The sequence below is a fragment of the Nyctibius grandis genome, chromosome 16 (assembly GCF_013368605.1).
Source record: "Nyctibius grandis isolate bNycGra1 chromosome 16, bNycGra1.pri, whole genome shotgun sequence".
Lineage (NCBI taxonomy): Eukaryota > Metazoa > Chordata > Aves > Nyctibiiformes > Nyctibiidae > Nyctibius > Nyctibius grandis.
The window spans coordinates 6071985-6097786 of NC_090673.1; the positions used below are offsets into that span (position 1 = coordinate 6071985).

Here is a 25802-nt window from a genome sequence, read left to right on the forward strand (position 1 = left end):
ACAACACCTGGGGCCCCAGGTCAGTGTCACGGCGGGTGATGGCCTCCCTGGGAAACACGGCAGCAGCAGGGATGGGATGTGCGTCACCGTAGACCACATCTCCCCGCCCCACACGTTGGCAGACATGGCCTGAGAAGATGAACACTTGGGGTAACATCATCCTTGCTCAGGCTTTTAATTAAATGAGACCTGCCTGGGGCGACAATTTGAGCTTCTGCCCATCACAGCTGCTTGATGCTGAGATAAAGAAGGGGCTAGAGGGGAGATTTTGAAATAAAAAGAGTTTTCCAGGTTTCTTCACTTTAAAAATGACTGCTCTGGCCCATTTTTGGCTGGAGACCTTTGACAGCTCGGGGAAGTGGGCTTGAGAGGTGCTCAGGGCCACAGGGGTGTTGAAAGCCTGAAGAGTCCCATACCTGGGGCCACATCCCTGCCTGCCTGCACGGCTGCGAGACCCCACAAACTCCACACTCACTTCCCACCCTGCAGCCTCGACCAGCTTCTAATGAGGAAAGCAGGAGGAGGGATGCGTGCCCATTTTGTTTCCTTTTTTTCCCCTCCTCTATTGCTTCCTTCCCTGCCTGCCTCCACCTGCAGTCGGCTCTGAAGGCAGCTCCCTCCCTGACCCCACAACCCACCTGTCCCTAAGGGCTGGGGGACTTTTCCACGTCCCCTAACTAGCTGCTGGCCCGTTCCCAGTGCCCCGGTGTGGGGCAGGGATGGGGTGACCCTCTGCTCCCCCAGCTCCACCGGTGGGTCCCGTTGCGCAGAGGCAGGTGGTTTTTTGCATCACACACACGTGTTTATTAGATCCTGGCTTGAGCCCACTAAGCTGTTTCGCACAGGTCGCTGGCGACAGCTTCCAGGGCTGTTTCGCTGCCCCGGGATGCCGTGAAGGTGTCAGCGGTGCTCCACGCTGGTTTGCAAAGTAATTGAATTAAAAGCGGTGAAACGTTTCAGTGCTGCCTGGCTGCTCCTCTCGGTGGCGTGGCCGGGTGCGGTGGCCCGCGGTGGCCCGAAGCACAGGCCGTTCCTCTCCTGTGACGGCTCAGCTGCTCTTTTGGGAAGGTCACTTTTCTTCTCAGTTGCTGCAGTCAGATTTGGGTCATCAGGTTTGATCTCAACACGTCAGAGGGCTGGAATTGAGGGGGGAGCAGGAGCATGATAAATGCAGGCTGTCTCCTGGTGCGTTCCTGGGCAGGTTGCAAAAATCCTCTTGGTTCACTCTCAGTGTCCGGGCTGGGAAAGCCGGCTGCAGGTTTTGTCCATCGCCCAACACAGGTGCCTCGGTGCTTGTTGCTGGCAGAGGGTGCAGCCTGCCCACGGCAGCACCTCTGCACATGCGTGGCCATGCCATGGGGATGGGCACGTGTGTGAGTTATCCCCGTCTGTCCACAGCTCAGAAGTACCTTTGAGCCACAAACCGAGCCAAGGTCACGGGCGTTAAGTTTTGTGCGAGGTGAGAAGCGATCCTTACCCAGCAGCCGGGGCGGACGAGGCCGAAGGAGGGAGAGCTGGTGCAGAGGAGAGGTGTAGAGCTGAGTCGGGATCCTCGTCCCCTTGGCCATTGTCCTTGGGCTTCCTGGTGCCAACTGAATCCCACAGGTCCTGAAGAAGCTGGTGTTCTCCAGGGAGGGACTGGCAGAGCACTGTCAAACTCGCTGCAGCTGTGAGAGAGCAGCAGCCCGGAGGGTTTATCCAGCGCCTTCAGCCCAGCCCGGCTCCCCGCAGCTCCTGCCCAGCTCCGCGGGTCCAGCGTGCTCGGGTCCAGCACAGGAGATGCGCAGCGGTGTCTGAGCAAGCACGCTCGGCCCCGGGGTGGGCAGCGGCCCCGGACCTGCCGGGAGAGCAGCCAGAAGACACAAATGGGGAGACGGGTTTAGAGGATGGCTCTGTTTTTTCTGCTTCCCCCACCTGAGGTCTGCCCGAACCCAACCATTTCAAAGAGGTTCAGAACTAACCGAGCCATCCTCAGGCAACGAAAATTAACTTCAAATGTGAAATAAGTGATTCCCCCCCATTTTTCAGTTCAGCCCATGCAGTGATGAGCGCCTCGCACTCTGGGTCATGCAGACGCCAAGCCGGAGACCTCTTTGGCTCCATCACCATCCTCACCCAACACTCTCTGCAGGTCCCCGAAACTTTGCTGGTCCCCACCTGCCATGTCAGGGGGCTCAGTGCCTTTTTCCTCACTGTCCTTTGCTGGTGGCCGTGGCCCGTCAGAGTTTCTGGCCACCACCAGCCTGCCAGGAGGTCCTGCAGATTGGCAGAGCTCTGGGATGCACAGGGCCAGGGCTGGAGGAGAAAACCCTCTGAGCTCTGCCTGAGCAGCCCGGGGTGAGCAGACTTGATATTCACCCTGGGAAGAAGAGCTGGAGGGAGCAGCTGGGTGGGACCTTTGACAGCTCAGCCCCCTTTCATGGGTACGTGCAAGGTTCAGGCTCCTCAAAGCAACAGCTCAGGCCCTTGCACAAGCTCTTGCATACAAAAATGAGACACAGAAATGAAAAACGGGCCTTCGTCAGGTACCCAGGTAGAGTCTTTGAGGGGAAGCAGCTTGCAGTTTGGTCTTGGAGGCTCAACCTCGAAGTCCAAGGCAAGTCAAAGTCCAAACCTGGAAGTCCTAGGCTCTCTGGGGAAGGTGCGGGTGCCCGTCTGCCAGAGCACCGGCCTCTGGTCTCACCGCTCTGCATGAGCCATCGGGGACAAACCGCACCAAGGCAGAAGGTTACAGGGCCCTCTGAAGCTGAGCACCCTCGGCAGCCCAGGAGACACCTGCTCGGCTCACGGCGACTCTGACTGCCCCCAGCATTCCTGCTCCTCCAGCTTCAGTCTTGGCCAAAGGACCGTACATAACACAAGGGGACCTGCCTCGCTGCTGCCTGCGCCCTGCTGAGTTACAGAGTCTGAGCGGAGCCGGCAGAGGAGGCGCTGAAAGACCAGCCCGACACACGGCCACCCCCCCCGGAGAGCACCCAGGTGGTCCTGGCGCCGCCGAATCCGCGCCTGCACCTGAACCCCCGGGGCTGAGCTAAAGGGAGCGCGGGGTGCAGTGGCAGCACAGCATGGCACAGGGCAGGGCACCGGCCAGGTACCACGCCAGGCTCCCATCACATGCTGCACTGCGATGGTGTGACATAGGGACACTCCTGCTTGGGGACAGGAGACCCAGGAACTGGAGACACCACGGTTTGCCGTGCCCGTGCCACTCAGCTGAGCCACCGAGCCCTGTCCCTGGCCTCGCCACGCACAAACCAGAGGTGGAGACTTCACCCAAGGCCGTGTCACTGCTGTGTCCCCACTGCACGGTGGCACCTGATGCTGGGCGACACGGATGATGCCGAGCAGCCGGCATAGCCACGGGCAGGGCCAGGAGTGGCACGGCTGCCTCTGTGCAAGAACACCCCCCTGCACCCCTTCTCCTTCAGCAAACACCCCCTGAGCCTCCCTTCCTCTAGGCAACGTCCTGACGGACGCTCAGCGGGTCCCGCTGCTGCTTCGGCAGCTCAGCCGGGCGGGGACCGCGGTGCCGTGGCGTGGGGCTCGGCACGGGGCCCCGCTCCACCGCGGCCCTAGGAAAGCCTGGTGCTGGCTGCCGCCGTCCCGCTGCGCAGCACAGATGAGAAGAAAAACAACTCGCGGGGCTTCCCCTCACCTCCGTCCTCGCCCCGTGCCGTGGCCCCACCGGCTCTTTCATCTCCAGGCACCGGCGGCTCTTTCATCTCCCGCCCGGAGGTGCGAATCGCTCCCCTCGCACTGCAGCCGCCCCCCACACCGGCATCACCGCTCGGCCCGACGCTGCCGGACCAAATGGCTGGTGACCCGGGCTGCCCTGCAAGGCCCCGCTGGCTGGGAGGGGGGTGGCGGGTCACCTCTGTCCCCTCTGCAGTCACCGGCAGAGCGCTCAGCACCCCCAAAATCTGGCTGCTCCCAGGTGCCTCCAGAGAAATCGAGGCACCGGGATTTCTTCTGGTTCATGTTTGCTCAAACTCAGCTCATCTTTGTTAAGTTGTGCCGATGCCAAACCAGCCCGCCGGGACGCGAAGCCATCCACCCCACGGGCAGACGTCCGTGCCGCCCCAGCGCTCCCGGCCGTGGAGGACGAGGTGGTTCCCCAGCCTTAAAGCCCAAAGGAACCATCCCGGCCGCCCTGCCCAACCTCCAGCCCAGGCAGGAGGGCAGCTCACCATCATCCTCGCAAACAGCCCTGCAGTTATGGTCCAGCTATGGCTTATCTTTGGATTCTGGTTTAATCATGACAAGGCTTCACTATCACAACACAGGCGACGGTGTCTGGGCACGGGGGCACGGCGATAGCTGTGAACGCTTATGAGTAGCATTAAACAAGATGCCTGATGGGTATGAACTGCAAAGGGAGCACAGTTGGGTAGGGTGAAAAGCTGAGAATGAGAACAAGAAAGAAAGAGAAAAACAGACAGAAAATGAAAAAGAGAAAGAAAAAGGGAAAGAGAAAGGAAAAGGGAAAGGGGGTGAGCATGACGCCAGGACGGGCACTGCACAGGCGCACGGCGTGAGGACACATCAGCATCACCACATCACGTAACTGCGCCCAAAAAGCCAGGAATTAACACCAAAGAGTTTTCACACCACCAAATGGTTCTTCTGCAAGAGCCAAAGGGACGAGCCGTGGGAACGATTACGCCCACGGGCAAGAGGGGGCTCTGAATCGAGGGAGGGCCGCAGGCACCCAGAGGAGAGGAGGAGGAGGTGGGCTGGCTGGGTGCGGGGTGGGTGCCCAGAGGAGACCGGGCAACATGGCTGGTTTTGCGCAGGGACCTGACCAAGGGTGGTGTGTCTGAAAGCATCCTGTCTGCTCCAAGCAGGAGAGCATCCTTGCCCGCATCCCCATCCTCATCCCCATCCTCATCCTCATCCCCATCCCCATCCCCATCCCCATCCTCAGCCCCATCCCCATCCTCCTCCCCATCCTCATCCCCATCCCCATCCCCATCCCCACCCTTGCCCCACACCCGTGCACGCTCCCAGGCTCACCGGGATCACCCCAGGCTTGCCCAGCGCTGACTCAGCACTCGGGCACCAGCAGGCTGTGGCAGTGCCATGCAGCACAGCGGGTCCTTGGCCCCGGGGCACACATGGGGCCAGGGAGACATTTCGGGCAAGGCCCTGAAAATGCGGCCAGGTGGCCACTGGCTCCTTCCACCCGCCAGAAAGGACCCAGACCAGCGCGTGCTCACAACCCTGCTTCTCGGAAGCTGTTCCCATTTTTTTTCATGTCTCTTTGAAAAAAACCCTTGGCCGTTGCCCAGCCCTAACAGAGCTCTGCTGCCCCTCCAGCTCCGAGACTCCCAAGTGACCTCCAGGAATATTTCTACGGCTGCCCACACAGATTTCCCAGGAAGGGCAGCGTGCGTCCGCGGCGGCAGAGCAGCCACGGTCCCGCTGTCCCTCTTGGGCTGCCCCATTTCTCTGGGGTAATCCCACCTCGTAGACGAGGCTTTTGTTTTTCCTTCCGATGCGTCGGGACGCAGTGGCAGCAAATATATTTGTCGCTCTCCCCCTGTTTGCCTCCCCGCTGGACACAAGTGGGTCCCACTTGGATATGGCTGTTTAGACCACTTGGTTTCAGCTTGTTTGAGCTTTTGAGGATGGCTCTGGAGTCACCCCCACCCCGGTGGTCCCTGTGTGGACCCTGGAGGACGAGGTGCTGGAGCCTCAGCTCTCAGCGAGCCTTCGGCAGCAAAATCAGGCTTCAGAGGAGAAGTTTTCTGAGACGGTAGAAGAAATGCGCAGAGCCTGACCAGGACGAGGCAGCTTGCAAGGTTCAAGGTCACCTGCAGCTCCTCGCTGTCAGGTCACAGGGGGAAAGCTGGAGGCGGGATGGAGGGGTCTTCCCAGCAGGCTCCCTCCCTGCACGCCGCCTGTCCCCGGATGCTCCGTGATGCTGTAGCGGGCCGTGGTGCCAGATGCAAAGCAGCTGAGTTTCATTTAGCTGCTCGGGGCGGCTTCACTGCGCATCCCCCAGCGCCTCGTCGGGGAAATTCCCCGCCTGTCCTCTTCCCGACAAGAGGCCAGAGCAGGAGCCGGACTGAGCGATGGGTCAGACCCAGCCTCAGGCCCTTCTCCCACCTCTCCCAGGGTCTCCAAGTGGAGATTAAAACTGTGTAAGTAAATAAGAGCCTGAGGGTGAGGGAAATGCTCAGCCCACAAGCAGGTGTCGAGGTGGGCTGAGAGTGGACACCGCAGACACTGCTGGGCCTCGCGGGGCCGGGTGTCTGTGCGCTCAGCCAGCAGCCCTTTCCCGGCATGAATTTTTGGCACAATCCTGCCTCATCCCCTCCCTCTGGGAAACTTCACCGATAACGCTGGGGCTGAGAGAAAGAAAAACGCCTTCCCCGTTCCCACCCAGCTGCCTGCTGGAGCATCCATCCTGCCCGGCCCCGGCTCACAAGGGGGAAAGCACAGCTCCCGGCCCCGCAGGCCATGCGCAGCTCCCAGGGATGCTCCGAGCATCTCTCCTGGCCTTGCCAACAGGCTGGGAGATGTGGAGCATCGCCGGGACCGCTCGCCATGGCCGCTCAGGTTCCCACGTACCGCCTTGACGTCACCCCGAGGGCGCAGGAGTGAAAGGGGGGCCCTCGAGCGCCTGACAATAGCGCTTTCCTTCCCCATCAATAGCACCGAGAGACACGCTGGGCTGACACGGAACTGTGCACAACAAAAGCCAGTGTCCGAACAAATCTTCTCAGGCGCTGGGTCCCCCGGGTGACCCGGGGTTAGCCCGGACTTTTGCTCCCACCCGGCCCTCCGGAGCAGGAATGTCCCACCGCGCTGCGCCGTGGCTGGTTCCCACGCTTCCAACCTGCTTTGCTATTTATCAGCAACCGGCCTCTAATCCCCTTTGTGAAGGTCTGATTCAAGCTCAGCACAATGTGGTGAAGGAGGAGGGGGCAGGAGGGAGATGAGGGTGGGGAAAACCAGTCCCAAAGAATGAAAATCAAACCCTTTACCTTTTTCCCCCTCCCCAGTGACGATTCTCTGGGGACTCTTTAGGCCGTCACCTCCCTGGGCAGTGCCAGGCTGCAGCGGGGAGCTGGGCGGCTCAGGGTGGGATGCGATGGTGTTTGGGAACAAGCACGCACACATATGGAAAAAAAAAAAGCACTTGTGTCCCCTTGCAGGTTAATTTGGCTTTGAGGCTCGCTGCTCCTTCACGACCCTCCTCCTCCAGGGATGAGCCCGTGCTCCCCACGCTGTCCCAACAGGGCTGGATGGAGGAGTGCGCCGGCACGTCACCGGAGGGTGTCTAGGGAGGAACAGGGAACATGAATCCCAGTTCCCTCCTGTTCCAGCCATCCCACCACAATCCTCTCTCTTCCCAAACCTCCTCGGGGGGAATAACCAAACGAAATTTCCCCAACCCCACAGCGGGCAGAGCCGGGTGCAGGTGCCCCGCGCTGGGCTCTCGCTCCATCCTTTGCCCAACTCCTGTTTGCTTTCGGGGAGGATTCACATGCCCTTTCCCCAAATAACTTTGGAACAAAACAGTTTCCAAAGGCTGCGCTACTTACAAACGAGGGGTTTCAAGCTTTTGTCCTAAATCCATTGCTGTTTTCTTTGCAAACGGCGAGGGGAAAAAAGGAAAAGAAGAAGAGACGACCTCGAATGCTAATCTCGTTAGGTTAAACTGTTCACTAAACAGATGGAGGTGCGAGGCAATGGGATTTTTGTCTTTGGGAGGAAGGGGTTAGGTTTGTAGGGCGCAGAGGTCACTCCGGGCAAACCGGCAGCTTTGCTCTTTGTGTCGCAAGAGCAGGGAGAAAGGAAAATGGCAAAAATGCTCCTGGCTGAGCCGGTACGGTGGGGTTTAACCCTCCCTTATTCTGGTGGTCTCGCAGGATGAAGCCTCCTTTGCTGCAGCCTGACCCTGAATCCAGGGAGTCAAGAGATGTTGGCCTGGGTGCTAACACAGGCCTGGGTGCTCAGGCCAGCCTGGGTGGCAATGCCAGCCTGGGTGCTATAAGGACATTGCAGGGTGCTCAGGCCAGCCTGGGTGCTCCCGCCTTGCCCACAATGCTGTGAACCACCCCAGCTCAGTTCCAGTACCCTGGGGAAGGCACAGCCCGGACCCGGCCTGTGCCACCATCACGGGCACAGGTGACGCCACTTCCCCAGGTACCTGCAGACCCAAGCCTCAAGATCCTTGAGCTTTCTGCGGGAAGAAGAGGAAAGCCTGCGGGGAGCTCCAACCTGCCGAAGGCTCCGGCAGAGAACAGAGCCTGGTGTCACCCCATCCTGCTGTCCCCGCGTCCCTCACCAGGCAGACCTGGCAGGGAGAGTGGGACCATTTCTTCTAGCCAAAGGCTGTGGTTCGGGCAGCGTGCCATGGTCACAGCTGCCTTCCTGCCCTGCCTGCACGTGTGTGCACGTCCTCAGCCTGCCTTTACCCCAGCACATTGCTGGGCTGCTGTGGAGGGCACCTGGGGCGAAGCAGCAACAGAAATGAAAACACAGAAGTACGAAGAATCGGTCAAAAAAACCCCAAACAACAAACCAACCAACAGCCCTGACCGGATCTGACAAACCAGCAGCCAGAAACGAGGAACTGCCCCGCGGGCGAAACCCTCAGGGGTCCAGCACAAACAGGATCCGCTCCCGAATAGCAGGAGAGGATGTGGGAAGGAAAGGGAGGAGGTCCTGAGCGTGGTCAAGGAGAGGCCAGCTGAGAGAGGTGGGACAGCTGCGATGGCTGAAGCCAGCTGGGATGCGAGGAGATCCCCGCCAGGCAGCATGCCCAGCCCTGGCTCGGTGACCTCGGAGGCAGAGGGCAAAGCCAGACAACCCTGAGCACCCAAAGCTGCTCTAATTTTTAGGCCTGGACCCCAGAAAATTCTCTGCACTGGTGCCGAGACACAGGACAACCTTGTGCTGGAGTTGCTGAGGTTGGCATGAAACTCCTTGTGTGTTGTTTTATAATAAAGGCTAAGGAGAGGGTGCTGGTGGGGCTTCCTGGTGGGACGTGCTCCCCCGAGTACTACCAGCCTGGCTGAGCATCATCCAGAACTGCAGCCCAACAAAATCCTGTGGGAAGACTCAGGACAGCTCAATCCCTGTTCAAGTCAGCTGCTTCCAGACCTCAAAGACCATCTATTTCCAATCCTGCTGCCACAGACAGGGACACCTTCCACTAGACCAGGTTGCTCCAAGCCCCAGCCAACCTGGACTTGAACACTGCCAGGGAGGGGGCAGCCACAGCTTCTCTGGGCAACCTGGGCCAGTGTCTCACCACCCTCATAGCAAAGAATTTCTTCCTCATATCTCATCTCAATCTCCCCTCTTTCAGTTTAAAACCATTCCCCCTCATCCCATCACTCCATGCCCTTGTAAAAAGTCCCTCTCCAGCTTTCCTGTAGCCCCTTCAGGTACTGGAAGGTGCTAGAAGGTCTCCCCGGAGCCTTCTCTTCTCCAGGCTGAACAGCCCCAACTCTCTCAGCCTGTCTCCAGAGCAGAGGTGCTCCAGCCCTCTGATCATCTGCGTGGCCTCCTCTAGACTCGCTCCAACAGCTCCGTGTCCTTCTGATGTTGGGGGCCCCAGAGCTGGACACAGCACTGCAGGGGGGGTCTCATGAGAGGGGATCAGAGGGGCAGAATCCCCTCCCTCGCCCTGCTGGCCACTTTGGGATCCCCCTGAAGCCTTTCGTTCCCCAGGGTAATCTAGATGCAAGACGTAAAAGATTTTATCAAACACTGGGATCTTTAAAGAGGTGGAAAAGGCTCTCCATGGGTTAAGACAGGGCGACCACCTCACTGCAAACAGACTGAAGAAGAGAGGGATGCCTGCCGAGCCCGAACCAGAGCAGATCGGCTGTAAAATATGAAGGTGAGAAATTCTCACATCTGTCACGTAAGGGGAAGCTTGTTGGGTGGGAAAAATGTTTGACTGTCAGAAGAGGAGAGAAATATTGGAAAGAACCTCCTGAAATTAGAAATCACGTTGGTGACAACTATAAACATTTCAGTAAGGTCAACAAATAAAACACCCAAGCTGGCAGCTTGGTCTGCACAACCCAAACCCCAAACGGCAAAATCTTCCTGCTGCCCTGAGCAGGAAGAAAATCTGTGCATCGCTGTGCTCACGGCAGCCTGAAGCTCTGTTTCCAGCTCTGGCACTATTAACCTCCTCCATGGACATGCTAATGGAGATAAAATGGTCCTGGATGACAATCATAGCCCGGGGCATTCCCTGCCTGAATGAATCAACTCCAACAGCTACCGCTATTGCCAACGGAAGGGCTTTGCTCCACGCTTTGTCGCTTACAGCAGTCCAGAACCTCCCAGATAATATTTCTTTCAGCTCCATGGGTTCCTCACTGACTTTGCCACTTATCTCAGGGAGGGTATCACACGGACGTTCATGCACCAGCGATTGCGTGCGATGGTTCATATTGAGGAAGTCTGATGGAGACTCCCAGCACTCAGGCAAGGCTGTAATTTTTCTGTACAGGGCCAGATCTTCCTCACAGAACCAAAAAGATCATTTTGATAAATTTATACATCTCCCACAGCTCACCACTGAGAAGCGTTTCCCCAGGGTGGAGAACCAGACCCTCCCCCATGAAGTCGACTGTACTTGGAGCTCCTTGGATGAGGCGTGTTGGGGACATTTTAAATAGCCATTTTTACTAATTCCCTAGCCTGGCTCCCTACGAAGATAATTTTAATCAGGCTTCCACACCTCTGCAAAGCGGCCAAACGCAGCAGTGTGCTGCAGAAGCGAGAGCTCAGGGATGCGACGCAGAAACAGTAGAGACAGCAACCTGCATGGGAACAGCACGCTCCGATTTCCCCCAGCCCACAAAATATTCCCTTCCTCTTCATGACAGACCCCACTTCTTATTTCTGACTGTGGAACTGGGCATTTAAGGGACTTTCTGGCCATGGCTGGGGGGTGACAAAACAGTCCCGCAGCCCCGCTGTATTTTGCTCTCTCCTAAAGGGACGGCGAGGTGTCCCCTCCCAGGGAGAGCTGTGGACATCAGTCACGCGTGGGGTTTCAGCAGCATTCCCTGATGCCCAAATTCCACCCTCACTGTCTTGACAAGACCCAAGAGCAATGCCGAGGACTTTGCTAGATCCTTCCCCACCACGGCAGCAACGTGAGATGGACACACGGCAGGCTGCAGTCCGCGTGTGCTCTTAAGCGCAAGCAAAACCTGCTACATAAACGTGATTGTCAAAGGCAGAAGAGGAAAAAAGGAAAAATCTTATGCCATAATGTCTGCTCATGTGGGCTGAAGCAAGCACGTACATGCTGGGCAGTGAGGATGGGTCATGGAAGGGCTGCAGCCCTCCACGGTCCTCTCCCTGCCCCCCAAATCCATCCCTGCGGGGACGGACGCTGCCAAATCTTCCTACACATTTATGGCTACGAAAGAGCACGAGAAGGAAGAGCCGGCACTCGTAGAGCCCTTGTTGGGTGGACAGGGCAGGTGTGGGGGCTCCCGGGGGTGCTGAGGAGGTGGGTGGGCTCAGCACCGGGGACGTCAGCGGGGATGGGCTCTGGCCTGCCTGATGCGAACACAGATATTGTCACAGGCAACTACAGGAAGAGCGTTATTTTTTTTGCTTTAAAGCAGTTTATCTCCATCCAGGCATCTGGGGCATTTTTCACTGTGACTTCCGATTTTGAAGTTTTTCACCTCGCTTTAGAGCTGGTTGAAAACCAAGAGGGTTTTCCTGGGATTTTAGGGGCAGAGAGGGTAAAAACCATCATTCTTAGTCCTGAAACTTGGCTGAAAGACTAAGAATTGGGATTAATGCCTATTTGGGGGTTTCCCTCTGCAGAATATCACAGGAAAACTGAGTAAAACCCATCCTGCAGGTGGGGTTAGGAGGGGCCGGGAAGGGGCCAGGGGCTCCCGGCTCCCCAGGAGCACTCACTCCCACCCCAGCCCCAGCTCAGGCTGCCTGGCCCCACTTGAGACCCTGTTTAGCACCTACAGGGACATTTGCTGGACCCATTCCCTCATGCCCGCAGCCGCAGGCAGCCACGAGCCTCTGCTGTAACCCTACAACCCCATCGGGTCCCCAGAAACCCATGGAGGCAAGCGGGCAAGCAGCCAGTGCTGGGGGACATCTCGCTGCGACGCAGCTGCCCCGTCCCCATGGGGGGGACCTCCAGGAGCCCCCATTACACACCGTAAAGCAAAAACCCAACCAGCCCACAGAAAATCTTTCCAGAGCAGGGACCGAGGGGGTCTGGAAGCCTAAAGCTTTTCCCCAGCAATTGTGGGTGGCGGGGGGTGATAACCCCCCTCCCCAGCCCCCCAGCAGGCAGGCTCCCCGCCTGCGATAAGGGCAGAAAACAGCTGAAAACAAACAAACAGGTCAAGTTAATGGGGCTGCAGTTATTTTTGGCCTAGAGGGAGTTCACACACTCCGTGTTGTTTTAGTAAATAACTGTAAATGGAGCTTGCGGTGCGGGGAGCGGGCTGGGAACGGGCCGGCTGCGGGCAGCGGGGAAGAGCCGTGTCTTGTCGCGCTGGTGCTAACAGGAAGCCAACGGCCTCACCTACCGTAGCACCTCTCTGTACTCACCCTTTTATTGTCACCACATCCTTCAGCTGCCACATCAGAGAGAAGGCGAGGGGGCAGGGCAGGGGCAGGCAGCAGCTCGCCGTGGGAAGGCAGCTCTGGGGCTTGTCACCCCTCGGCGAGGAGTGACAACGGTGAGGGGAGAGCCCATGCAGCCCCACGGCCTTTCTGACAGACACACGGGGAGGAGAATCAGAGAATCACAGAATCGTTTTGGTTGGAAAGGACCTTTAAGATCATCAAGTCCAACCGTTAACCCAGCACTGTCCCTCAGCACCACATCTACACGGCTTTTAAATCCCTCCAGGGATGGGGACTCCACCACTGCCCTGGGCAGCCTGTGCCAGTGCTCGACAATCCTACTACCTCCTTACATTACAGTGTATAATGTAGATTAATGCATATTAACAACATAAATACACTTTCATACTGATTGATGTAATAGGTAGGGAAGGGGATTTTCTTAACAGCCTCCATCTGCAGCACCCAGCAACTGCCACTTTCCCCCTGAGATGGTTCAGGCTCCAGCAGAGCCCATTTCTCCCAGGACGGATCATCCACCCAGTGTGTGGATCTTGCTGGCAAAGGGGGGCTGAAAAGAAAATAGTCCCAGAGTTCACGAGGTCTGTGAGAAGAGTCGGAGGCTGGAGCTGCACATGCTGTGTCGTTAGTGGCTTTTGCTGCTAATTGGGCGCGGGCTGCTTATTCCAGCAGAAAAAGGAATCTCTTCCCTGTTTTTTTTCCCTGACAAGTCAAAGGTTAGACACCTTTAAAGCCTGGAAAACTACTAAAAAGCTTTCAACGCTGTTGTGCTTAAAAGCTTTGTCGTGGCGTGATTCTGCAGTTCATTAAGAGGCAGAGCAAACCCTGGGTCGTTAGGACAGGCCTGGCCCAACGAGCCCCTGTCCCACCGCTTTGTTTCCTCCCGCTGTGAAATTCCCTTTGGCTTAAAAATTCCCAGAGCAAAAGGATTTGTGGGTCCTGATGCTGCTCCACCTCTGTGCTGCCAGGTCCAGCCCAGGTCAAACCTCTGCTGAGATGCTCCGTTTTTCTTAATGGCATATTGGGCAACCTTTGATTTTTTTATCAACATCCCTCACTTCTCCTGGAAAGGGGGAGATGTGGCTTCAACCGCCAAGCTGTCCTAGGGTTTACTAAGCAAAACTTACTTGACAAAATTCATCCAGACCAGCAGCACCTCAACTTTTCCCACAATTTTCCACAGAGGGAGGGTAGAAATCGTAAATCATGCATGTCTCTAGAAACAGATACCGCAAACAGGGCAATGGCGAGAAGCACCCATCGTTTTGAACAGGCTGGTGCAGAGATCAGTTGCCCTGTTCTTAGTGCTGTGACAAAGGAGAGATCTCACGTTTCAAACTCATCAAACTCCATAAAATAACGAGCAGCTATTGCAAACTTCCGACATTCGCTCCAGAGACCTCTAAACTCGTCTGAAGACGGGGCTCCCGAGCACAAATGCTTGCAGAAAGACACAGCTGAGCCCCTCCGGCGTGGGGAGCCCTGTGGTGGGTTTCGGTGCGTGGCTCCCGCCCCAAGCACATGGCATGGCTATGGCAGTGTTTCCCTCCCTGGCAGCAGCCAAGCAGCTTGTGGGGACATGAGCAGCAGGACTGCAATGTCACGGTCTCTGCAGGGCTGGGGACCGTCCTCCACAAGATGCTGCAAGGACCTACGGGCGCGCGGATGGCAGGAGCCATCCTGGGGGACGCGGAGGGGACACCGCAGAGCCCTGCCTGGCAAGCGGGGAGAGCAAACCCCTGCAGAGCTGACGTCTCACGGGGAAGCCCGTCCTGGAGCCTGGGCATCCTCCTACGGACATGGGAGCTGCCGGGAAAACAGATGCAGATGAATCGTTGCTGTACTGTGGGAATCAGCCGTGCTGGCTCCGGGTGTTTTATTTGCAGTACTGGAGATAAGAAACCCAGGGTGTTGTGGGAAACAGGAAGACCTTATCTCCCATCCCAAGCCACTTCTCCTGCCACAGCCTCCGTTTTTTTTTCGCTACGTGTCATGATGCTACATGATATGAGTCAGCAGAGAGGGCTTCATGCTGCTGCTCTGTGCCTCAGCCTCTGTGCAGCCCTTCTGGAAGCACCACGGAGTCCCTGAGCGTCTGGATCACGCCAAGAGATATAGTTTATCGCCAGGATAAACCCACGGGCACGTCCCCAGGGTCCTCCAGAAGCACTGCAGTTGCCACAGTCTGCTGGCAGGAGCTCTCTGCCCAGGTCAGCCCCCAGCCTTGTGGGTGCCAGAGCCAAGTTTAGGTAACAGCTGTCCCAAAACAAGAGATTTTGGAGCAGCCAACTCATCGGTAAGGACGGACCATACTATGTGCCAAAGTATTAAGACTAGAAATATTGAAATCCCAGACAGAAAGGACTAACACCTCATCAGCTGCAGGTGCACTTCCAAAAAGCAACTACAAAAAGAGACGGCTCCGAAATCTGCAGGCACCTCCGCAGCTCTGCAGTGTACGAGGCTTCGCCCACCCTTCCAGCCCTCCGGCTCCCCACACAAGCCTGGAAATGTGGATGCTACTGTTGGATTTCCAATAAAAACTCAACTGTTGACTTCCTTCACTTTCGTGGCTGCCGAGTGCTTCATCTAACAGCTGCAGTATGGGCTGGAAATCGAACGCGTTAGTTTAATAGAGAACATACTGGTGTTTCAGTGTTAGAGCCAAGACTCTCACAAACCAGGACCAAAAGTCAGACCCTGAATCTCTACTCAGACTCTGTGCAAAGCCCTTCTAGAACCAGAACAGCAGCTCTAACTCTTGATGGTCCCCGAACTGCAATTAACCCACTTTGCTGTTACTCGTCACATTCGTTATCTGCCTTGTGGAAGCGTCTGGAGCCCAGGCTGAGGCTGGGGACACCGCTGCACCGGGCTCTGTACGAACAGAGAGAAAGAAGAGTTCAGGCACCTGAGTATGTCTCACACGGATGTTTCCATGCTGGCTGCAGGCACCTGAGCTCAGGTGCTGTGACCATGGAGCTCAACCCCGGCTCGAAGCCTGCCCAGAGTGCGGGATGAGCTGAGCCGGGGCATCGATGTCTGCTCAGGGATATTTGTTGCCGACCCCGCAGCCGTGAGACCACGACACTCCCGCTCAGTGGTGAAAACCATCCTCTTTGCTAAAGCCCCATGGGACCAAAAGTGCTTTAAAAATGCCAGTTTTGAGGCCCCTCATTTTGGATAGCCTCATGTGCAAGCTTGGCCCAAATCCTCCCAAGTCCTGGACGTTACACCCTGGTGATGCTGGTGCTGAGCCCGGCAGCAGTGATGTCCCTGCTCAGGGGCAGGTGCTTCCCTCCAGCTCCCGGCGCCGAGGACACTTCACGGCAGAGCCCTGCGACAGCCACAGCCATGGGGCTCAGGGGAGCACGGGATTTCAGCCCCATGTCTCCATCGGCCGCCCAGCCAAGGGACCCCACAGGTTTTGGTTTCCGACTGGGGATTCAGAGGGAGGCAGGACTTGGGCTTAGCCGTGCCCTGATCCACCTCCGAGCGACTCCTCTTAACACCTCACATACAACTGAGCAAGAGCAGAGCCCGGTGTTACCGGCAGCACCTCCAGCCTTCCCACAGACCTTCTTTTTGGCCCCCGTCCATCAGTGAGAGGCTGCAGCGTGTGGGTGATGGAGACATCTCGGCTTGGAGCTGGCCTTTACTGACAGCGACCAGGATGGAGCCGCTGGGGAAGGAGGGAGATGACAAGAAAGTGCCCTGACCCGGGCGAGGAGAGGAGAAGGGGATTAAAGGGAGGGATTAACAGGGAGAAAACTGAAGGTCGTCTTCAGTGAGAAAGAAATGAGGCAGCGGCAGCAGAACTGGCTCTGCCCCGCTGCCCCTCCTGCCCTGGCCCCAGCTCCCAGCAGCGCGGCACCTCCTTTGTGTCTCCCGTGACCCGGGGATTATGAGCGTGGGAACGGGGCGCGGGCACCCTGCGTGCTGCCGCGGCCTCGTGTGCTCGCAAAGGCGAGGGCAGGTCTGGGGAAGGAAGAAAGGCAGTCAGAAATGGCTCCTGCTGCGGCTCTTGGCTGGGAAGCTGGCAGGGCTCTGCCCTCTTGCTCGCCCCGTGCCTGCATCTCCGTTGGAAGCACACCGTGGCACTGGCAGGGCCAACAGCAGAGCCGGCACACAGGGCTGTGCCCCAGCACACTGTGGTGACACCAGTCATCTCCCATCACCTCTGCTGGGGTGGCAAATGCCCCTTGTACGTGGCATAGGGCCGTCCCGTGCTGGCTGGGATGTGCTGCGTGTGTAAGCAGAGCACAGTGCTGTAAATGAGAAAACCTGGTAAATCAGAGAGCACCGAGACCAGCCCCAGCAGGAGCTTCGTTAACGACCGGACTGATGCATCCAGCGAGATGGCTGATGATGCTCCTCGCTGTGGTGGTGACGCTCAGCCTGGGTGAGTCCCCATGTGGGTATTTCATCCTCACCCACCGGGCTCCAGAAATCTCAAAGACCCAACTTCTCCAGTTATATCGACAAGTATTTTCCAGCTATGACATCAACCAAATACCACTCTATATTTTTTGAGAAATCAATGAACACAGACGTATCCATGCAACTAGAAATTCAAGAATTTAGTATTGCCCTGAGTTAAATACATTAAGAAACCAAGTAACCAGAAAGAAAATGTGCCATGCAACCAGTGGTTTCAAAGCACATACGGCAAATGGGGTTTTGGGACACCACCGTGTCAGCTGCGGTTGTGAGGTGCCTTCTCAGGTCACGGCCATACTATGCACCGGAGCCTGCTCCAGCCCCCCAGCAGGACAGCTTGTGAATTCAGGACCCAGTGCTGAGAGATGATCCCGTTTAGTACTTGCTGAGGCTGAGACCTGGCACTCAGCTTTTCCTCCTCTCCACGCCTGCCCCCAGGAGGGACGTCAAGCCCGTATGCGTGTCACGCCCTCAGCAAGGGCTTCTCCAGCTCATTAAGTGCATAGCTAGAAGTAACCCAAATAAAGATATCAAGCAGTGAGGACCGAGCATGAGCATGCTTTCTCCTTTCTAAAAATCCCCGAATTTTCTTTTACGACGCCACAGAAAGCACCTTCCCCAAAGAAAGATGTAGAAGTGTGTCCGACATCTACAACGTGAGTCCTTGCAGCAGAGAAGCTGCACAGCTGGCACCCCAGGCCCTCCCTTGGGTGCCACTGTCCCAAACACACCCAACCGAGCACACGGTCCTGGGTGCCACCAGGTCACCCATGGCTGGTGGCAAATCCACGGGCATCAGCGTGCCATGGCTCTCACGTCCCTTAGGAGGGTTAAGATGATGCTCACTTGGAAACCACGAGCTCTCCGTTTACTTCATCTCATATATGGTGACTAATTCCATCATTCAAAGAGCTGACGATGATGAAAACAAGTGGAACGATCAGGAAGGAAATTAAAAATAGCCCTCATGTGGCACTGTGTCAAGTGCTCATGTTTAGATTTTAATTTTATTTTTTTATTCCAAGTTTCTTTGATAAAATATTTTCCCATGCTGAATACACTTGGAACGTCCCCTCCATCACGGCATTCCTGACGGATGAGCCAGGCTGTCGCAGATCCTATGCCAGAGCTGTATTCCCTCCGCTCCACGATTCTCACTCCCACATCTACACCTTTGCGACCTGGAAGTCATTAATCATCGTGCACCAGCCAGGAAGGTAACTCTGAAGGCAGAAACATCATCTTGGACACAGTATGGGAAGGAAACCAAGACTCTGACAGCCAGCACGAGACTGGGACCATGTTCTGCTTGGCTCCTGCACTGTGTAGCAGTAGGTAAGATTTTCAGCAGAGAGATTTTTCCGGCCACGAGACTCATTGAACTTGGTAGAAACGGATGTTTTGCCATCCCACTGGCTCTCACAAGTGGATGCGAACTCAGCGGAGACCTGGGGGGGTCCATCTCACCCATCTCTGTGAGGCTGGAGATGCCTACAGCCAGGCTTGGTACTGCGGCTCCGCTCATTCTTGGTGGAGGGGAATGGGGCAATTCATCTCACCCAAAGCAGATGGCTGCTTGGGGCTAAAGCAAATCATGGAATCATCACAGAATCACAGACTGGTTTGGGTTGGAAGGGACTTTAAAGACCATCTAGTTCCAACCCCCCTGCCACGGGCAGGGACACCTTCCACCAGACCAGGTTGCTCCAAGCCCCAGCCAACCTGGCCTTGAACACTGCCAGGGAGGGGGCAGCCACAGCTTCTCTGGGCAACCTGGGCCAGTGTCTCACCACCCTCATAGCAAAGAATTTCTTCCTCATATCTCATCTCAATCTCCCCTCTTTCAGTTTAAAACTGTTCCCCCTCACCCTATCACTCCGTGCCCTTGTAAAAAGTCCCTTTCCCGCTTTCCTGTAGCCCCTTCAGGTACTGGAAGGTGCTAGAAGGTCTCCCTGGAGCCTTCTCTTCTCCAGGCTGAACAGCCCCAACTCTCTCAGCCTGTCTTCATAGCAGAGGTGCTCCAGCCCTCTGAGCATCTCCGTGGCCCAATCCTGCCCCAGATGTCACTGGTGTGAAAGGTGTCAGGGGACAGCCCCCACAGTGCACCCAGGCCACCGAGAGCCACCTGGCCACCAGGCATGAACACTCACCATACACTTCCCTACCATTTCCAAGTTCTGCATTCCTTGGAAACATTTGAAACAAAACGACAGTCTGATTTCAATGTCTTCGAACACAAACGCTTCTTCGGTTTTTAAAAACCTGCAAATCTAAATTACATTTTTCATTTGCCTTTCTCACCACGCACAATTAGTAGCCTTTGGGTTTATTTCAATTTTTTTCCTTTTTTTTTGTCCCTTTAAGACACCCTACCGCAGGTGCAGGTTCCAAGAGTGAGCTGCCAAGGTCTCATCGTGCAAAATTACTGAGCTGCAAAAACAGCGAACACCCCTCCGACCCCAGGCTCCCACCATTCATTTATTGCCTGTACGGGAAACCCAAGCACTTACAGTCTCTCTGTTTAGGGGGATGCATTAAGATCCCGTTTGTTAAAAATTGTTAAGAGAAATCCAAGGGTGGAGGAAATCCTGAAAACAGCATTTACAAGGAAAAATATATGCCAGGCTGTTTTGGTTCCTTCTGCAGAGGCCCAGGGATGCGACTGTGGTATCAGCCCGTCTGCCGTGCGTCTGCACGCACACCCCGTGACTTTGCAGAGGGTGAAGATGCTCAGCCCAAGCAGGACAGGGGGATGCAGCATCCATGTGCACCAAAAGCAACTTAAATTTTCTCTGATGTAGTAGGCAAGGAAGAGGTGACTGGTGCTTTCTGGGAAAAAGGAGGTTTTATGGATCAATTACTGAAAAAGTAGAAACGTGCCTTCCCAAAGTAGTGGGAGAAGCCCATTCTCATAAATATTTTTCAGACCTTCCCACTGCCGGAGGAGTGCAGGCAGTGGTGAGACAGCCTGCGGATGCTCATCCAGAGGCCAATATCAGCCACTTCCAATTAATTTAGAACTGAGTCACCTGCCCCGATGCTTCTGCCGACGGACACAGGCTGGTTGTTTCGATTGAGGTGGGCTTTTCCTGCACGTGAGCCCATCACATCTTCCTTTGCAGCAGGCAAGGATGAGTAACTCCTCACCCATCACTCCTACAGGCAGCGGAGAGATATGGTTTGAGTTCCTGCTCCACCTTGGACATTTGCTTTAGGGTCCCAGGAGGGACCTTGTCTTCCTGTGGGCTACGCAGGGGCCTGAATGACCCACTCTTAGGGAGACATCTCCACCAGGGATCACAGAATCACAGAATCAATCAGGTTGGAAGAGCCCTCTGGGATCATCGAGTCCAACCATTGCCCTGACACCACCATGTCAACTAGACCATGGCACTAAGTGCCATGTCCAGTATTTTCTTAAACCCCTCCAGAGATGGTGACTCCACCACCTCCCTGGGCAGCCCCTTCCAATGGCTAATGACCCTTGCTGAGAAGAAATGCTTCCTAATGTCCAACCTGAACCTCCCCTGGCGAAGCTTGAGGCTATGTCCTCTTGTCCTGTCGCTAGTTGCCTGGGAGAAGAGGCCGACTTGTGGCCACAAGATCTCCAGCCTGGCTCTCTTGGGTCCACCACTGCTCCCTGCTCCGTATTACCCAGCTGTGAGACCTATTTCCACCCACCAACGTCGCCCCCCATGTCTGGGCATGGGCTGCTTTCACCACAGGCAAAAAGAGTCCAGCTTGACCATCCTCCCATCCAAGAGGTACCTCGGCGTGATGGAGTGATGGCCCTCAGGGCCCCGGAGAAAGGCTCTCCCTTTAAGGAGAAAGGCAAAGCACTTTGTGCAGGGATCTGTGCTTGTTTTGTCATGGGACACATTACCCTGAACCCAAAAGAGGAAGGAAAAAGCTGGGGGGAGCTTTTGCCTTTCTGGTGGGAACAGTATTTGAGCTAACTTTGTTTCCCTTGGGGAAAGGCACCAAAATAACAGAGGAAGGGGGGTGTAGTGGGGGGGGGAGATGAAGCTAAAAAGGCTACGTAATCTGCCTGGGAAAAAACGCGCTCCCAAGAGCGGTTGTGAGCCCGCCCGCCGCAGCGGGCAGCAGGGTTTGCCACGCGGGAGGAGAGCGGAGCGCTGCCGGCACCCACGGACACGGGCCCCGTGCACCGAGCCTTTTTTAGGCTCAAAGGTATTCCCGAACCTACAGACCAGCTCACGCCCTGACATCTGCCCTCCTCTTCAGGACTGAAAGAAGACAGACACTAATAAACTAGTCCTAGCCAAACTCTGGAGCTCTCTCATTTTTTGTCTTGATTGACTGGAAGGGTTTTAGTGACTACTGGCTGTTTCTCCAGTGGCTTCTCTTCCCCAAAACATGAATGATTTGAATCCCTTAATGGGGACATTCCTAATTGTATCATCAGAGGGCACAGGAGACCCAGGACAGAAGACCACCTGCAGATCTCCAGAGCACAGAGCACACATAAGATGCCACCTGAAGAGGACAGCCTGAAGAGTGTTGTCCTCCAATGCCTCCCCAGGAGGTTTTGCTGTCTGCCTGTGCAAAAACCTGGCACAGCACATTTCAGCCACATCTGCTTGTGCATATTTGCAAGCTCAGTCCTGTATCATGTGTTTCCTCCCCTTGTCCAGCAGGTCACTTAGATACACAGGAAAAGGGACACGGGACTGGCTTGCGGGGCTTGCTCTTGGCCAGTCTCTGGTGCCTGGGTTTTATCACAGCGATATATTTTGGGCACTTACAAATTGATTTTTAATGAACCAAGCCAGTTTCTTTCTAGGTGCTAAATTAGGATTTTGCCACAAGGCTTTGGACAAATAGCCTGTTAGATTTCTGCTGTCTGCCTCTGATGAAGTCCTTCAGTGGCTGTTTCAGAATGTTTCCTTAAAAAGCAAACGAAATATCTCCCCAGTTGCTTTATTTTGCATGCGTGTGTGCACGAGCTCGCTGACTTTTGTTCCACCTCCCTCACGTCCTGCAGCCTGGGCTGTAACTACAGGAGTCTCTGCCTGTGCAGGTGTTGCAGTTACGACCAGCAAACAACGCAGCCGTGTTTCAGCACCCAACCAGGGAAAAATACCCTTCTGATTTTAGGAGGTGCTGGAAGGCAGCAGGAGAGACCGAGTCTGGCCTTGCAGATGGGAAGGAAAACCCAGCTGAGCACTGCGAATCCCTTGGAGCGATTTGTTTCTGACCTGTGCTCAGCTCGCAGACCCCGACCACCCGAGGCTCAGCCCGGCTTCCAGCCGTGGGTAAAGTCCCGCTCTCCCGTCTCCCTGCGCCCTTCTCCCCTTCCTCTCATGGCTTTCCCACTCCTTGGCCCTTCCTCCTCTTGCAAAGCCTTGTCGCTAACGGACGGGGAGGTGCCAGGGCTGGCAGTGACAAGTGACAAAGCAGAAGGCAAGGCCAGCGCCCGGGCACTGCCGTGCCCCATGTGCTTTGTTCCTTCCCTGGGTATTGTGCCCTGTGGGATACGCACGGCTCACCCCACACCTCCTCGCCCTGCTGTCTCTGGCCGTGTACCATCGCCCTGGGAGAGGAGGCTCCTCCACATCTATTTTCACCTGTGAGGATGAACACTTCGCTCTCATGTGCAGACAGAAGCAAATGGACTGGTGTTGAACTGGGAACAGACAGAAGACGGCTGGCATGCGTCCCCGATCCGTGCCTTGCTGTGCGAGCCCAGCACCGCACTCCTAATTAAGACGTTAAAAATTCAGACCAATTTGGATGCAGGCAGGAGGTGTGGGGGTCACACTCTGCGCACCAAGCCGTCCTTGCGCTGCTCCACACAGCCCTGTGGAGAGCGAGAAAGCTGGAGCCAAGTCCCGTTTCCTTTCCAGGGATGCGGATCTGGCCGGCTCACGGATGCAGAGTCATCATCATCGGCACAAAGGGAGAGGGGAGCGACAGGGAATCGCCCTCCTGCGCCCTGCTTGGAAAGCAGCACAGACTGCGTGGGCGCAGCGCTTGGTCCTGCGCTCTGGGCAGCAGCCACTGCGCTGGCACAGCCCTGGCTCCGGCACGGCCCTGGCTCTGGCACGGCCCTGGCTCTGGCACACTGTGTCCAGTGTCACCGCATCCCTGAGGTCCCCCCCGCCGCAAAGCGCTGCGCTTTGACAAAGAGTTAAGGCGCTCTCAGAGGCGGTTCTGTGAGAACATTTCTCAGAGGGCAGTGCACTTTTATCCGAAATAATTTTCCATTCCATTTATATCTATATAATAGGAGGTGGCTCTGGGGTCCGAGTTTTCCATAGCCCCGGACCTCATTTCCCTGCCTGGGCTTGACCCCTGCTCAGCTTCCCCAAGAATAACAGAGAAAAGTTCAATGGGAGAGAAAGAGCCACGGGGCTGAGCTCCCACTGCTGCCTCGCGATGCTGCGGGCATGCAGTTGGACTTATTTTGTTAATAGAAGATATTATATATACATCTATATTATATACATATTATATATAACAGAATATATACATTTTTATATATATATGGGGAAAGCCCTGGAAAGAAATGTACCTGGAATGAGATTTCCAAGCAAATAAAGCAACAGAGGAACTCAGGACGCTTGCTGCAGTCTTTTCTTGCTTCTACAGCAATATATTGCTTGGTAACAGAGACATTGTGGTTTGGTACTTTGACAATGCAGAAATTATTATTTCTGCTAAAAATGTTTTGATTTTAAAAAATATTCCTCATTAAAGCATTTTTGATTTAAAACATTTAAAAGCATTCTGTTGTTTGCTTGCATCATTTGGGAGCGCGGGGCATCCTTTTTGACCAAAAATATATTTTTACAGAACAAGGCCGGTGTCCGGGCGAGCAGGCTGCTTCACTAGGAAACACGGCTGGGAGGAAGCGTTCTGGTTAGCCCCCGTGGACAAGCCTCCGGGACACCGGAGTGTGGTATCTCCTCTTAATCCAGCCACTGCCTTCCCTGAAGAGAGCGTGCCATCTCCCTAACCTTACGCCTGATAAATGCACCGAGGTTCTCCATCTGACAAACCTAGAGAGAAAGCGGTTCCCCGTGCCGGGGTCCCCAGGGACGTGCTCTTGGAAGGTGTCCGCTGGGGCCACGTTTTGGTGCATTTCTCCTCCAGGACAGCAGCATCCCGTAGCACCAACTACCTTAGCGCAGGAGGTTGAAAATGTTTGCGTTTACACGTCAGAAAAATGACTAGGATATGAAAATGCCTGCTTAGTCAGATGAGCTTCTGTTAAAATACGGAGAAAGGCAGCACCTAATGAAAACCCTGGCTATTTTTTGCTGCAGTCTGGTGAATTCATCACTCTCAGCTCACAGAGTTTTAATCATGAATGGCTGTATTCATCACCAGAGTGATTTCCAGTTCCCCCATACAGTTTTAGGAAGTCTCAGCTACCTGTTTCTCTCCTTTCCTTCCCACACAGCTGCCTCCTGCCTCCTCCCAAAAGGCTCCAGGCACTGGAAGTAGCTGAGCTCATGTGAACGGCATCAGTCCCAGGGACCAGCATGGGACAGAAAGGTCCTTCCCTCGAAAACTACCCGGGCAGGCACGTGTCATGCATAGGATATTTTTCAACTGAGCTTTCTCAGCAAGAGCTATAGCAGTTCACACCGTCGGGCAATTCGGACCGGTCGCACCCAGCTCTTTGGTTGCACAGCCCATGAACAATCATGTCCCCACCTCCCCAAGTCCACCAGGATCCTCCTCCTCCCTTTGCTGTGGCAAAGAGAGATTGAGAGTTTAACAAAGCTGCCAGCCCCACCAGAGTTTCTATCACTAATACACTTGCTGGGCTGTGCCTAAAAGGGACAGAGCGATAACGGGCGCTGACAATATTTGTGTCAGTTCACGTCCAGCCTTCCACTTACAGCTTCAAAGGATCCCCAACACAGAATCATTCAATTTAAGCTGGACTAGAAACAGCTAAATGTGTAAATTCCTCACCAAACTGCTAAAAGCATTTAAACCAACACTTGCAGAGCCATCTGGACCTTCCCTCGATCCTTAGCAAGGCGGTTACATGATGGTGGCACTCAGAGCTGGTTGGCCACTACGGTACATGAGAAGAAAACAACTACAACTACGTGCAGTTCCTACAACTCTTGCAACTCTATTTCTCTTTACTGCAAACAGTACCCTTTACCAACACATGCTGTGAACACAGGGCAGAGTAAGACACCGGCCCCAGACAAATCATCTCACGCTTCCCAAACAAGGCTTTCGGGATGGCTGTAGGTACGTGCTTGCAGCTGGCTGCGACTTGAACCTCCCGATTCAGGCAGCTCCGCAGCCCCTCTGCACAGACCTGGCTGCAGCTGCCTACGGACCGTACATCACGGGGTGTTGAAGTGACGAGGGGTCAGCAGTCACTTTGCCGTGTCTGGAAGAGTTTTATATTTCAGGGTTTTCAGTAACTCTGCAAGATTCACGAAGTGGAAGCAAAAACCAAGAGTGTTTCTGAGCGCAGAGGGATTCTTCGTAAAGCTTGTGGTGCCTGTGACTGCTAACAGCTTTGGCTCTGCTTTGGGCTTTGAATCCATCCTCAGGTAGGACACAGTTTTTCCATTTTGCGATGCCTGACTGGAGGTCAGCCCAGCCAGCCAGGCGTGCCTGGAGGGGTCCCCTGAGCCACACTTGCTCCCCGGGGCAGGACACTCCACAAGCAGCTCCGCAACCAACAATGGGGCTGAACAAATTAGAGGTAGCGTTATCTCGTCACCCCAAATTGCAATAGCAGAAGGAAG

At 55.4% G+C, this 25802-nt stretch overlaps 1 protein-coding gene across 6 annotated transcripts in view; it reads right to left on the reverse strand.

Moving 5' to 3' along the window:
• Positions 1-25802, reverse strand: part of EXD3 (exonuclease 3'-5' domain containing 3) — a 248277-nt gene that overhangs the window by 24430 nt on the left and 198045 nt on the right. For 4 of the 6 annotated variants that reach the window (XM_068414138.1, XM_068414142.1, XM_068414139.1 and 1 more), the window contains one exon: positions 592-1837. The exons of the other annotated variants lie outside the window; for them this stretch is intronic. In XM_068414138.1, the coding sequence (XP_068270239.1) occupies positions 1400-1837 (438 nt within the window). In that variant the 3' untranslated portion in view covers positions 592-1399. Of the gene's footprint in view, positions 1-591; positions 1838-25802 lie in introns of those variants that run through there. 6 annotated transcript variants of the gene reach the window in all.